Below are 14,102 nucleotides of genomic sequence, written 5' to 3' on the forward strand. Positions count from 1 at the left end.
AATGATCACTGTTATTTTGTAGTATTGATTTTAATACTTTTGGGTTAGTTTGATGTATCTAGATTTACACTACCCAATATAGTAGCTGCTAGTCAAATGTGTCAATTTAAAAATTAAATTGTTTACAATTAAGTAAAAATTCAATTTCTCAGCTGCACAAAGCGTATTTCAGGTGTTCAGTAGTCACATGTTGTACTCTAATAGATGGCATGGGTATGGAATATTTCCATCATTGCAGAGAATTCTGTTGGACAGCACTAATCTAGATTGTGAATTTTTTAAGGGCAGAAACCATATCTTGCTTGTCTTTAGTTTCTGTGTCCAGCACAATGTCCAACACTTGGCAGAGTTAAAAAATATATCTTATTAGGACTGGGGCTATAACTCAATGTGGTAGAGGGCATGATTAGCTTGTAATGAATGAATATAAATACATATTTTTCTTTTCTTAAGTGAATTGAAATATTAAATTTATTTTACTTTTAAGATTTGTTTATGTACTCTTAATGATTAGTTATCTCTATTGGTGATCATCAAATAGCTCATCCTCTAACACGAAAGAGCATTTTGCAATCTTAAAGTGTGCTTTATCACTCTTCTACACGAAGGACACAAATGTTCTAGTATTTATTTTATGAAGAATGTGTTTATTAGGAAGTTTTTTAGCTTTGAAATGGTGTTATTCTTTACTGAATTGGCAGATCAAAGGGATTTATAAGAGTACATGGTCAGTGACAATATGTCTGTTGTTATGTACTATTAACAACTCTTCAGCTCAGTCTTTTTGACCTTTTAAAAAACTTTCTTAAGACTTTTCTTAGAGGTTTCAGCTTATAATTTGGGAAAGACTATATGTATAAATCTATTTCAGATCTATAGTTTTGTTTTCCAAAAGATGAGGACGCAACTATTCCCCAACATAAATGCCCACTGATAACTGTATCTCTGAATGGATTGGAGCTGTCTGTATCCCTTCTTTACCTGTACTTTTAGGGTTGTAGACAGTACTTCGTAGAATGTAAACTACTTTCTTTGTGAATTGTATCTTTTATGGCTTCCATTTCTATTTTCTACATCAGATTGATGTGGCTGTTACTTTGAATTTATTTTAACTTCAAAATGTTCTGTATGATCTATATTGAGACTTAAGCAGTTTTATTTTTAACAAAGGTGGCATTGGACCCTGAAAGAGTATCCTGTTACAGTGAAATGTTCTTTATTTATTACTTTCTAATATAGGGAAATCTTTTCATTTAGAGATGAGAAGATTTAGTAAGTTTTGTTAACATGGTCTTAATCTCATTCTGATTTTAATTATCTTACCAAGTGTGAAGTGAAAATAATTTTGGAAGACTGTATATAATGCCCTATTTGTACATCTTTATATAATGTTGGCAAAGAAAATAATGCTCATATGAATAAGACTTTAGTTCATACTGAAGACAAACTGTCCTTGGACACCTTCTTATCTCTGAGTAACAATAAATACTGTCATTAGTGGTTTACTGAGAAGATAATACAGTTATCAAAGTGTAATTTGGTGCATGGTGTGTTTGGGGCATGGTGTTAGATGCTGGGCTTATTAAGTGCTATATGACTGTGTCCTTGAGAGAGAAATGGGATTGGAAATTGGCCAGCCTTTATACCTCCAGGGAGCTGGGCAGGTAGATAAGTAAAAGAAAAGATAGTTTCAATTGTAGACCATTATAAGACTATAGGGGAGGACAGTATTAAAAAGATTAGTTTAAAAAATGAAAGGAGCAGAAATGTAAATAAGTCTTTGCTCTAGGATACGCAGATGCCTGTGTTCTATAATGTTCATTAATACTAACTTGAAGGGAGGCTGGAAGAAAAAGACATCCAAGATATTTTTAAAAATGAAAAGTTAGAGATTACCAAGACATCCTAGATCTAAGAACTGAGATCATGAAATAATATTGCTAGGCCTGTCATTCTTTGAAACTCTGTTGTCTGAGGTTTTTAATTTTGAAATTCTATTCTTTACCCATAACCTCCTCCTACTATTTCCTTACTTCCATTAAACTTGTTCTTTGACTTCATCAAGACCAAGTCTCTTGATGCTTCCTAACTTCCCAGTCTCAGAGTGGTTCTGGGTTTACTTTGATCCTACTTTCTGATTGTACAGGCAGAAATGTCTTCTTGAGCTTTTTATTGAAGTATAACACACATACAGAAAGGTGCACAAATCATAAGTGTACAGCATGGTAAATTTTTCACAAATGAAACAGCCTTTGTAACCAGAATTCAGATAAAGAAGTGAAACATTACCAGCATCCCAGGCTCTTCTTATATTCTGTCTACTACTGTTCTAACTTTTACCATTGATTGGTTTGCCTGCTTTGAACTTCATATCCATGGGATAATGTACTTTTGTACACATACATGTGTGTACATGGAATATATACTCTAGTGTGTCTGACTTATGTTTTTAGGTTCATTCTTTTTTGGGGGGGCTAAGGGGGTTACCAGGAATTGAACCCAAGGGTTCTTGACCACTGAGCCACATCCCCAGCCCTGTTTTGTATTTTATTTAGAGACAGGGTCTCACTAAGTTGCTTAGAGCCTTGCTTTTGCTGTGGGTGGCTTTGAACTCTCAATCCTCCTGCCTCAGCCTCCCGAGCTGCTAGAATTACAGGCATGCGCCACCGTGCCCAGTTCATATTTTTGTATGTAATTGTTTATTCATTCTCATTGCTGTATAAAATTCTTTATGTATATTACATTATGTATTCGTTCTACTTTTTTTTTTTTTTGTACCAGGGATTGAACCCAGGGGTACTTAACCACTGAGCTATATCCCCAGCCTGTTTTTTAAATTTAATTTTGAGACAGGGTCTTGTAAATTGCTTCCAACCTCCCTAAGTTGTTGAGGCTGGCTTTGAACTTGTGCTTCTCCTGTCTCAGCCTCTTGAGCCTCTTGGGATTACAGGTGTATACTACTATGCCCTGCAGAGAATATTCTTATTCATGGATTTTGGTGTATACACACATGCATACACACACACAAAAAAAAATTAAAAAAAACATGCATTACATATTACTTTTAGGCACATCCTTAGGATAATTGGTAAGTCATCAGGTATAGTTGTATTCAGCTCCACCATTTTTTAAAGTATTTGTATCAGTATATACCTCTGGGAGCAATATATAAGAGTTCTGATTACTGCTTACATACTTGTCAGCTTTTGAATTTTTCTTTTTCGCTTTGGCCTTTCATTTTTACAGGTGTATAGCATTATCACATCATGTTTTTAATTTGAATTTCCCTGAAAACTAATGAAGATGGATACTTTGTCATATGTTTTGGCCTTTTGGATATCTGTTTTACAGATTGTCCTTAGTCCAGTTAATTCTCTTGAGGTTTTTTTTTTTAAAGAAAGTGGTTTAGGGCTGGGGATATAGCCCAGTTGGTAGAGTGCATAAGGTCTGGATTCAATCCCCAGTACCACCAAAAAAAAGAAAGAAAGAAAGAAAAAAAAGAAAGTGGTTTATTATATATGCTAATAAAAGCCCTTTTCTAGATATATTAGATATATTTATTGCAAAAATCTTCATTGGTTCTATAAGATACTTTTTTACTATACTAATGTGTATTGATGAACAGAAGTTCTTAATACAGTTCAACTTATTAAAGTTTTCCTTTATGGTTAGTTTTTATGTGTCATGTTTATGGAAATTTTGCTAATTCCAAAGGTCATGATAATATTATCCTATTTTGTCCTAAAATTTTTATTGTTCCACCTTTCACATTTAGATCTGTGATTCATCTAGAATTTTGAGTGTGTGTGTGTTAGTGTGCGGAGTCCACTAGCACCATTTACTGAGGGGAGTATTATCTGTGGTGTCACCTATGTTATAAGTCAGGAGATTATGTATGTGGACCTGATTCCATTGGTGTGTCTATGCTTCCCCCAATATTACATTCTAATGCTTGAACCTTTATAATAGGTCTTGATATCTGTTTTCCAGCTTTGTTATTCTCCTTTGAGATTGCTTTGCTTATTCTTGGTCTTTTGCATTTCCACTCAAGTTTTAGAATCAGTTCATTGATTTACATACACGTAGATACACACAAATTATCTGAAATTTGATAGGAGTGTGTAGATTTTACGTATCAGTTTGGAGAAAATTGGTTACTATGTGGCAGTAGCTTTAAATTCGGTCTTGACATCCTGAATTCTTTTATTTTCTTAACTTTTTCTTTCACTTATCCTATAAGCCTGGCTTAACTTAGCTAATCTATTTTCCTTAATTATGTCCCCAGGCTGCTTTAGAAAATCAAATAAGGTTTTAATTGACTTTCTTGCTTAAGACCTTGGTGTTGCAGTTCTTATTTTTGAATTATTTCCTTTCTCTTTTCTACAGCAATTGTTTCAATCTTTTATAGTTCTCAAGTAACATAATGTGTCCTTGCCAGTGCTAACCCTTTTCTTAGCAGACTTATGTGCAGAGATATCTGAAAAGAAGTTGTAAATAAAGACCTAAACCTGAACAGAAACATTGGTACTAAAAACAGATTTTGTAGTATTTTTAGCATAATATGGTACTTAAAACCATAGGTATGGACAAGGTTAATCAAACAGAAAGTGTGTGAAGTGGGGAGAGAGCTAAGACTGTAGTTTTGGGGGAACAACAGCTTTTAAAGTTTGGCTGAGAAGAAGCTAGACAACATGATTGATAAGAGTCCATATAAATTGGAGAAGAACCAGGAAAGAATCGATCTAGGGGAGATCGAGATCAACCAGATCAAGGGGAGAGAAATTTTTAAGAAGTAGGGAATGGTCAACAAGGTTAAATAGTGCTGGAGGACAAGAATCTGCTAACTGAAAATAGGCAAGTAGAATTGACTATTACCTTCCTCAAGGTTAGTAATCAATAGCTTGGAATGAATAGAGAAAATGGGGATCAGATAAAGGAAAGGGAGGGGGTAGGAATAGGAAAGATAGTAGAATGAATCAAACATAACTTTACTCATATATGAATACACAACCAGTATAATTGTATATTATGTATGACCACAGATTGAGATCCTATTGGAATGGGTTGTACTTTATGTACGTATAATATGTCAAAATACACTCCACTATTATGTAACTCTAAAAACAACAAATAAAATTTTAAAAAAGAAAAAAAAAAGAAAATGGGGATCAATATAGATTGCTTTATCAAACACATTGATTGGAAACGTAAGGCAGAGGTGGATCTGCTGAAAGAGAAGAAGATAGGATTAGAACATTCTTCTTTAATATCTGTCACTCAGAATTAACTTGTACAAAACCAGCTCCTTATCCTGCTTTATCTGCTATTTGTGTGTTTTCTTATTTCAGTCTGTGGTCTCACTTTTTGCCTGTTGCTCAAGCTGGAAACCTTGGAATCCTGTTTGTGTTCCCACTTGCCTTTCCTTTCCCCACAATTAAATGGTAACCAAGGACTTTTGATTTTATCTCAGTGATGGCTCTTTCATCATTACCTCTCCTGATCTCTGCCACATTCCTAGGCTGGAATTTCCTTTCTTCCCTGACATTGCAGTGCCTTCTCACTGGTCCTTAGTAATCCCTGTGTCTCATTCTCTCCCTCTTACTTTATTCATTTTTCATACTGCCCCTTTTGTATCTAAAATATGGTTTCCATCATGTCTCTCCACTTCTTAAAATCTTAGTTGCCTTCCCACTGCCCTCTGTATTTAGCATACTAATTCATTAAATGAGTAATTATTGTGTGTCGGGTGTTGTGTACTAGGCACTATGGGTACAGTGGTGAACAAGATAGACTTGGGCCCTGCTGCCACTTAGCTTAATGGAATATAAGGCATTTTACAGTTTGGGTTTCAGCTTATCTTTCTAAGATCATCTCCAAGTTCTACTGTTTTCCAGCCATTTTGGGCTACTTCCTTTTCCATGGGCAAAAATTCATAGTATGAAATCATTGTGACTGCATATGCTTTTTCCTATCCAGAATGCTTTTCTTCTGTTTGTCATATTTCTTATGGTAGACTAAAGTCAGGTGATATTTATTATCTTTTAATTAGCCAATGGCTGTTGGTTAATTAGTAAAACATTTGTTCAGGTTTGAATTTGAAGAAGTACTTTGCAGTTAATATCAACCTGCATTACTGTTCCTGCTTCTTCTTGCTATAAGAAAGAAGTTTTTGGTATTAACTTTTTGTAGAGAGTGATATCTATGTGGAGTTGAAATTTAATTCAGGTAGTTCTGTTCTGTGCGTCTCTGGTGAATAAGAATGTGTGGAATGGAGATGAAAAGTATAAGTAAGTATTTGAATGCTTTGGAAAAACCCATTAATGCCTATCTGACTTGTTTCATAGAATATTTTGAATTTTGAATGTGTTGTTCTTTCTTCTTCCAATTTAGACTGATGATGAAGATGAGTCTTTTGTTCTTGAGGATCCTACATTGCTAAACATTGATACTATTGATTCTCATTCCTATGATACTTCATCTGTGGCAAGCTCAGATAGTGGTGACAGGACCAACTTAAAAAGGTAAATATTCATGTAAAATCATACTTACGAATGGTTGAAATATTTGGTCATTTAAAATGTCACTTTCTGGGCTGGGGATGTGGCTCAAGCGGTAGCTCGCTCGCCTGGCATGCGTGGGCCCGGGTTCGATCCTCAGCACCACATACAAACAAAGATGTTGTGCCCTCCGAAAAACTAAAAAATAAATATTAAAAAATTCTCTCTCTCTCTCTCTTTTTTTAAAAAAAATAAAATAAAATGTCAGTTTCTTTTTATAGTTTAGCATGGTCTGTTGAAGCCCTATATGGGAAGTAGAAGGTCCATCTGTATGGGAATAATATGCTTATTAGATCCAAAAAAGTGGGTGCTATGACATGTTATTTGAACCTTTAATAAAAAGCCTTGTTAATAGCCAGAGACTCCCAGCAAAAAGTAGAGCTCTTGAAAGGAGTACAAATGAAACATGGCACAGTATTTGTATTGGAAACATGGAACTTGGTCTACCTTGTCTCCCTTCTGATTCCTGCACTCGACTGCTGCCCTCACTCTCTAAGGGCAGCTTTTAGCATTCTTCATTCCCTTGGAGTGGGTTCAGAGAAGAATCACAAAGATGATTAAAGATCTGGGGAAAAGATTTCTAACTCTAAATAATTTCATTTTTGGCTGCTTTTCACCTTGCAAATTCTTGGAGAAAACATGAAAAGGAAAAAGAAGTGGAAATGCATAATATAAATACTTTATTGAATTCATGTGTAACTTTAATGTTGATAAAATTAGCTGTGTATTTCTTCTCCTTAAATTTGCCCTGTCTCAGTCCTATCTTCTTTAGGTTGTTGTTTCTTATGGGGTAGGGACCATTGCTGGATATGTTCACCTGTTCATCACTCTGTACTATAAATAGACAAGTGTTTTTGATGATTTATTACCTGCTTAAATGATGTCATCTTATTGTCTGTGCAATAAATTCAGAAGCTATTGTGTGACACCATTGTGGACTCTGCTTACTATTCTGAGCTCATCTCTGAGCTCTCCCTCTTCAGCCACCTGGTCCATGCTTGTTTGTACTTAGTGTTCCCAGGCATACTTTACACCTTTACATCTGCACATTTCTGCTTGTGCTTTTTTGCCCAACAGACTCACAGTCATTCAACAAGGCTAAAAGAGATGTTTTCTCTTTTCTACAGCTATTCCTCATATCCCCCAAATAAACAGATTAAACTCTTCTTCATTTGCATTTCCTACTACTGTATTCATATTTCTTGTCCATTTCATCCTGTAAGAGTTACTTGTCAGTTCCTCTGGCTAGGCTGAGGTCTTTGATGGTAGGAACTGTAACTTCCTTATTTTTGTATTCCCAGAGCATACTTTTAGTCATACAGAGTAGATACTCAATAATGTCTGGTAAATAACTTTTTGTATGATGATTAGTGGCTGTAAGTGAAAGGTGCTGTTAGCAGGAGCAACAGTGTGTAGTAATAAGTGAGGAATTGAGAAGGTGATTGGTTGAACAATGGGAATGGTGATCATGGACAGAAGAGCAATAAAGGAGAGAAGGTGTAGGAAGGCACGTGGAGGTAATAATGACATACAGAACAGGAGTGATCTGTAGGCAACCCTCTAGAGAACAGTAGGTGACTCATATTTGCTATAGTAGTTATGGAGGGCAAGGAGTGGTTTCAGTCAATGAAAAAGGAATGTTGATTTTATTCATTTTCTTGTTTGTGTTTTACTGAGGTTCAAGGTGGGTTTAGTATCCATTGTGATGTGAGACTGTTAGATTCTTTTTACCTCTTTAAAAGAGAGCTAACAAATTATAGTGTTATTTTCTGCTTTTGTTATTTTTATGTGTTTTTTTTTTTCTTTCAAAGCATTGGGACCTTGCCTTTTCAACTCATTCTTCTGTTCTTTCTTAAACATTTTTTTTTTTAAAAGGAAAAAGAAATTACCTGATTCTTTTTCACTCCATGGATCAGTTATGCGACATTCACTTCTGAAGGGAATTTCTGCCCAGATAGTGTCTGCAGCTGTAAGTATTTTGTTCTTTTCCCCAGCTTTATAACCTGCAATGGCATAATGAAGTAGGAATGAGCATAAAATAAAGCACAGCTCTTCTCTTGGCCTGAGGCTTAAGAAAAATAGAATCTGGCTTTCATGGCTTTTGTGTGATTATTTTTGACTCCTAAGATATGAGTACACATTTTGACAAAGAAATTAGTACAGCCATGAAAATAAAGGTCTGCTCAGAGTAGTAGGTATACCCAAATGAAATATGGCCTCAAGCCTAAAAGAAACACTATCTGCCTTTTCTTTATATTCTTTTCTGGTTAGTTGCCATTTTGTGTGTTTGGTTGAAGTAGAGTTTTTAGTCTTTTCACATGGAGAAGTGATTGATCAGAATCTTTTTTAAAAAATATTTTTTTAGTTGTAGATGGATAGAATATCTTTATTTATTTATTTATTTTTATGTGGTGCTGAGGATTGAACCCAGTGCCTTACATATGCAAAGCAGGCACTCTGCCACTGAGCTACAGCCCCAGCCCTGATCAGAATCTTTTACAACCAAAATTTTTTTATTTGAATTCACAAGTCTTTTCATGTACTTATATCATTTATTCTTACAACTTGGAGAGCAGGTAACCTATGTCCTATTTTAAAAATGAGAAGATAGGCTTAGAAAGGTGATATTAACTTGTCTTACATCATTCCATTAGGATGTAGCAGAATGATTACTCAAAAATTGATGTTTCTGGCTCCAAGTTTAGGGCCTCTTATTGTGGAAAGGAAGTTGCATTGGTGAATGTGGCCATTGTATAATGACTAGAACAGAATATGTGGCCTTTTTCTTTTCTAGTGGTGCTGGGGATTGAACCCAAGGCCTTGTGCATGCAAGGCAAGCACTCTACCAACTGAATTATATCTCCAGTCCCTATCTGGCCTTTTTTGAGAGTGCCAGGTTAATGTAAAAAATATTTAATAGTCTATCAAGACAGTAGATATTGATAAAACTTTCCTATGACCTCAAAGCTCATACTTTTAAGTAATCTTTCAATTCTAGTTTTCTGAATTCAATGTATATATAATAGTAATACTCATAATGACAGATTCATAACCCAGGAACTTTGATGTGGTTTTATGTTCTTTTCATGGAGTTTAATTGCTATTTTACATATTCAGTTTGAATGAGAAATAAAGGTTTTGAGGGCTGGCTGTAAGGTCAGTGGTAGAGCACTTGCCTAACATGCATGAATTCCTGGTTCTATCCCTGCACTGGAAAAGAATAAATAAAATAAATAAAAAAATACAGGTTTTGACCTTTCAAGAGGGTAAGGGGTTGTTACAAGAGTGGCATTATGACTCCAAAATTCTGTACAATTTTCAGGTTTATCAGAGAAAGTTCTTAGTGCAGACTCCAAAAAAAAAAAAAAAAAAGGTGTTCACTCTGGGCAACTGGTGTATCCTGACCCAGTTTCTAAATCATGAGGTCAGTTTAGAGAGATGGTCAAGCAATGGAGGAAAGCTGGGGGATTGTCCTCCTTTTTTAGGTGGAGAGTAACTCATATTTGCCAGAATAGGAACCACCTGTTGAGGATTACATTTCCATGACGTTTTCTGAATTTAATCCTTATGTAGGTGATGAAATTCATTCCTTTCAAAATCAAGATGAACCAGAACAGTCATTTGACCCACCTGTGCAGTTTTAAAAATATTTTGAATAATGGAGACTGAACTAAAACTCAGACACTGAGCAATGATTAGATAAATCTGTTATTTAAAAGGGTTTCTCCTCCCTCTTAAAGAGGAGGGGGAAATTCTAATAAATCCCAGAGTGTTTGCATTCTGTTCTTATTTCATTGCTATGGCTGAGCTCCTTTGGTATGTTAAAATGAAAACTGCTTTTCCTTTGACAGTCATCATATGGTGCCTTCCTAATTTTGGATTACCAGCTCAATTTAAATTGCATGCTTTTCTGTGATGGTTGGTTTATTAACATGTAAAGCTAGTTATATTTTTGGGTATTTTTCCTGAAGAGTTGTTCAGTAGTGCCTTCAGCATGATGGTTAGTGATATTATCAGGCTGCTTTGAGTCTTGACTGTCATGGCTTTGGAGTTTAAGCATGAAAAACATTTAAGAGAGATGAAATTTTTGGAGTTGTGAACCTCATTCTTTAATTTTGGGATCCTTCTCAAAGTGATGTGACATGTCTATACTTAAAATTAATTCAGAGTAACCTTTTTTTAAAATATATATTTTTTTAGTTGTAGATGGACACAATACCTTTCCTTATTTATATGTGGTACTGAGGATCTAACCCAGTGCCTCACAAGCGCCAAGTCTTCACTCTATCACTGAGCTACAACCCCAGCCCCTCAAAGTAACCTTTTAAGGTTTTTTTAAATCATTTTGATGATTAATCTTAAGATACTGTAGATATCTTAGTGTAGTGTATTTTTAGAAATATGTCCAGTACATAAGAATCTCCTGAGGTGCTTTTTAAAATGAAGATTCCTGGGTATCACTTTAGATCTACTGAATTGTAATCTAGCAGCATAGTATATGGTTCTGCATTTTAACAGGCATTCCAGGTGATTGTATTGCAGGTCTGGCTTTTGAGAACCACTACTCTAAGATGTTGCAGCACCAGTACTAAAATTCTGTAATCTCTAAAATGCTTCCCACATCTGTGCTTTTTAGCTTTTGAAGTCAGATGACTTCTGATTTCATTATTCAGGTTCCATTTTGAATAATAGCTTATGCTTTTCATCTGCTGTCTCTTCTTTTTCTCTGTCTCAGGCACAAATCAATCATATATTAAATTTTTATTGCATATTTTTTAATTGTAAGTCATTATGCTTTACACCCACACACCCATCATACCCCTACCTGGTATATGCTTCTCTCTAGAACACTGAATCCAGCAACATTGGTGATTGTTGTTTCTCATGTTTCCATGCACTGAAGTTTCTTAGGTTATTTCCCGGGAAGTTCTTCAAAATTAGGTAATAGATTCTGCCTTCTGAGATATTATAGTAACTAATTGACCATATTGACAGGGTCAGACAAAACAGTTGTTGAAATGATGTAAAGAGCCTGCCCTGGAGGCTGAGTTTGAGACATAGTTCTAACACTTACTGAGGAGCCTTGGGCAAGACAGTTAAGCTCTTTGAAACTTATTCTCTTAATTTAGAAAATCAGAATAATACTGACTCTTCTATCTCTCCAAATTTGAGAAACAGTGTAAATGTTTGTGAAATCCACTTGCTTCTACAGTGCTGTATCATTGCAAGCTGTTACTATTCAAAACTAAGTATCAAATAAATACTCTTTTATTTATATCATTCTTTACATTAATTCTCAGGACAACTAACTGAGATAAATAAGGTAGTATTTAGTATTTCTTTGAACAGGAGAAGTCAACAAAACCCAGGAAAGTTAGGGGACTTTTCCACAGTCAGAATTAGTGGTAAGGAACTGAACTAGCCCTTAAGTGTTTTACCTTTTTATGCTTAAGAACTGAATGTACACTGCTGGGGTTTTACTTAAGGGTTAGTAGGTAATCTGCTGGGTAGGAAACCCCTACTTCAAAGTAGAATGTCTTGAGCACGTTTTCTTTTTGCTGCTGTTATTTAAATTTTTTTTTTTTCAGTACTAGGGATTGATCCCAGGGTTGGTTTACCATGGAGCCATATCCCCAGCCCTGCCCTTCACCCACCCTTGCTAAATAGGGTCTTGCTAAGTTGCTAGTACTGACCTTGAACTTGAGATCCTTCTGAGTTCCTGTGATCACAGAAGTGTGCCACCAACTCTGGCTTCCCTTTTCTTCAGTCTTCATAGACTCCTATCATTTTGGCTCCTTAGTACTTATAGTTTTTACACTATAGAAACAGAACCTCTTTCCTGTCTTTTTCGTTTCTATTTATAATCAGTACCCTTCCTGAAGCATCTGTTACAGTTAGTAAAATAAGATAATCCACTCTCGTGCTCTTCCGATTTTGTTGATAATATACAGCTTTTGTCATTTCTCTTAACTAAGGGTAAAAATAAAGATTCTACCTTTTGTCTGAATTAATTTGGATTAAAATATATGTAAAGAGGGAGCCTTATACTTTTTTCTAGATTAAGAAGAGAATATCTTTTCAAATACTATTTTTTTTTTAATTTTATTTAGGACAAAGTAGATGCTGGCTTGCCTACAGCAATTGTAAGTATACTTTAAACCTTTTAAAGTAAACTTTTTATTAGATTGGGGTTTCTTGATTTATAATGCTCAAAGTTTTTACATAAAATATTATGATATGATAATAAATTCCTAAGTCATTTACTCCCAGTAATCAGGTTTAAAATTTGTCCATGTTGAATGTTTTATTTTTTTCTAATTGTTACTTTTTGTTATTTAAAAACAATAACAAAAAGTTATTTTATTTTATTTTTTTGCAGTACTAGGGATTGAACCCCGGGGAGCTTTACCATGGAGCACCCCTGTTTGTTTGAGAAACAGATAATTGAACAATGATTAGCCTTTTCCAGGTTTATTTGTATGTAGTATCACCCTACTTTTCTGTGATCTGGCCTGTTGTGATTTGTTAGAAAACAGCATTCAGTGAACTCACTTTGTGGTAAATAGTACATTTAACAGCTTTGGACTCCAGTGCCAAGTCTGCCAAATAGTAAATCTGTGGGGGTCATTGTGGAGAATGGGGGATGTTGAAAAGCACACTAATGTGCCCTTTTCTTAGTCCTGTGGCTGGCTGGTTTGAGTGTGTGTGTGTGTGTGTGTGTGTGTTAGTTATTGGGGATTGAACCCAGGACTTCATGCTTGCTAAATAAGTGCTCTACCACTGAGCTACATCCCCAGCCCTCCTCTGACTTTCTCATTAGTTGGTTGCTTGGTGAGGAAATGGGCTAAGATTTGAACATTTCTGGTGCCCTTTGGCTCCTGTGGATAAAGTAGACAAAAGTGCTCTCATCCCTTCCCTACACTTTATAAGAGGCTCTTGCTTGAGTTGAATAAGTGCTTCTTTCTTTGTCTGGATCCTGATATTTTTTGACTCTTTTTAAAAAGTGGCTTTAAAGATAGATAAGTGGCATGTTGTTGCCTATAATATTGAACAAATGAAATTTTGATAGTGTTTCCCTTAGAGTAAATTTAGAAGTATTCTCAGAAATAAAATGTCCTGAGATTCATTTCCCATTCTGCCTCCTAGATGAAATTCTTGTTATTTATAATAGTTGGTATATCATCTGGTGCCTAGAGGAAGGCAGGCCAACAAATTCAACTCTGATTATTTCAAGATCTTTGATGTAATATTTTTAAAATGTAATCTTCCTTTTTGTTTTCAGGCAGTGTCCAGTTTGATAGCCGTGGGTACATCTCATGGATTGGCTTTAATATTTGGTAAACTTTCTAAGTACTTTTTTACTTTTAAATATTAAGAATCCTTTAGGGTTTTATGTTCCTTAATCACATAGTCATAGTGGACTTCATTTTCATGAACAAAACCAGAAAAACATAAAATTAGCAGTCAATATTTTTATAGTTAAAAATTGCTGAATGTAGTGGTTCATGCCTGTAATCCTTGCTACTTAGGAGCCTGAGGCAGGAG

General features: G+C 35.1%; 1 protein-coding gene across 1 annotated transcript in view; it reads left to right on the plus strand.

Annotated features, from left to right (window-relative positions):
* Vps8 (VPS8 subunit of CORVET complex) overlaps positions 1-14,102 on the plus strand; it is a 252,940-nt gene that overhangs the window by 13,135 nt on the left and 225,703 nt on the right. The window contains exons 4-7 of the mRNA XM_027951524.2: positions 6,391-6,521; positions 8,433-8,526; positions 12,668-12,700; positions 13,840-13,894. Coding sequence (XP_027807325.1) covers positions 6,391-6,521; positions 8,433-8,526; positions 12,668-12,700; positions 13,840-13,894 — 313 coding nt within the window. The remainder of the gene's footprint in view (positions 1-6,390; positions 6,522-8,432; positions 8,527-12,667; positions 12,701-13,839; positions 13,895-14,102) is intronic.

This window comes from Marmota flaviventris, chromosome 8, assembly GCF_047511675.1.
Source record: "Marmota flaviventris isolate mMarFla1 chromosome 8, mMarFla1.hap1, whole genome shotgun sequence".
NCBI classification, from domain to species: Eukaryota; Metazoa; Chordata; class Mammalia; order Rodentia; family Sciuridae; genus Marmota; species Marmota flaviventris.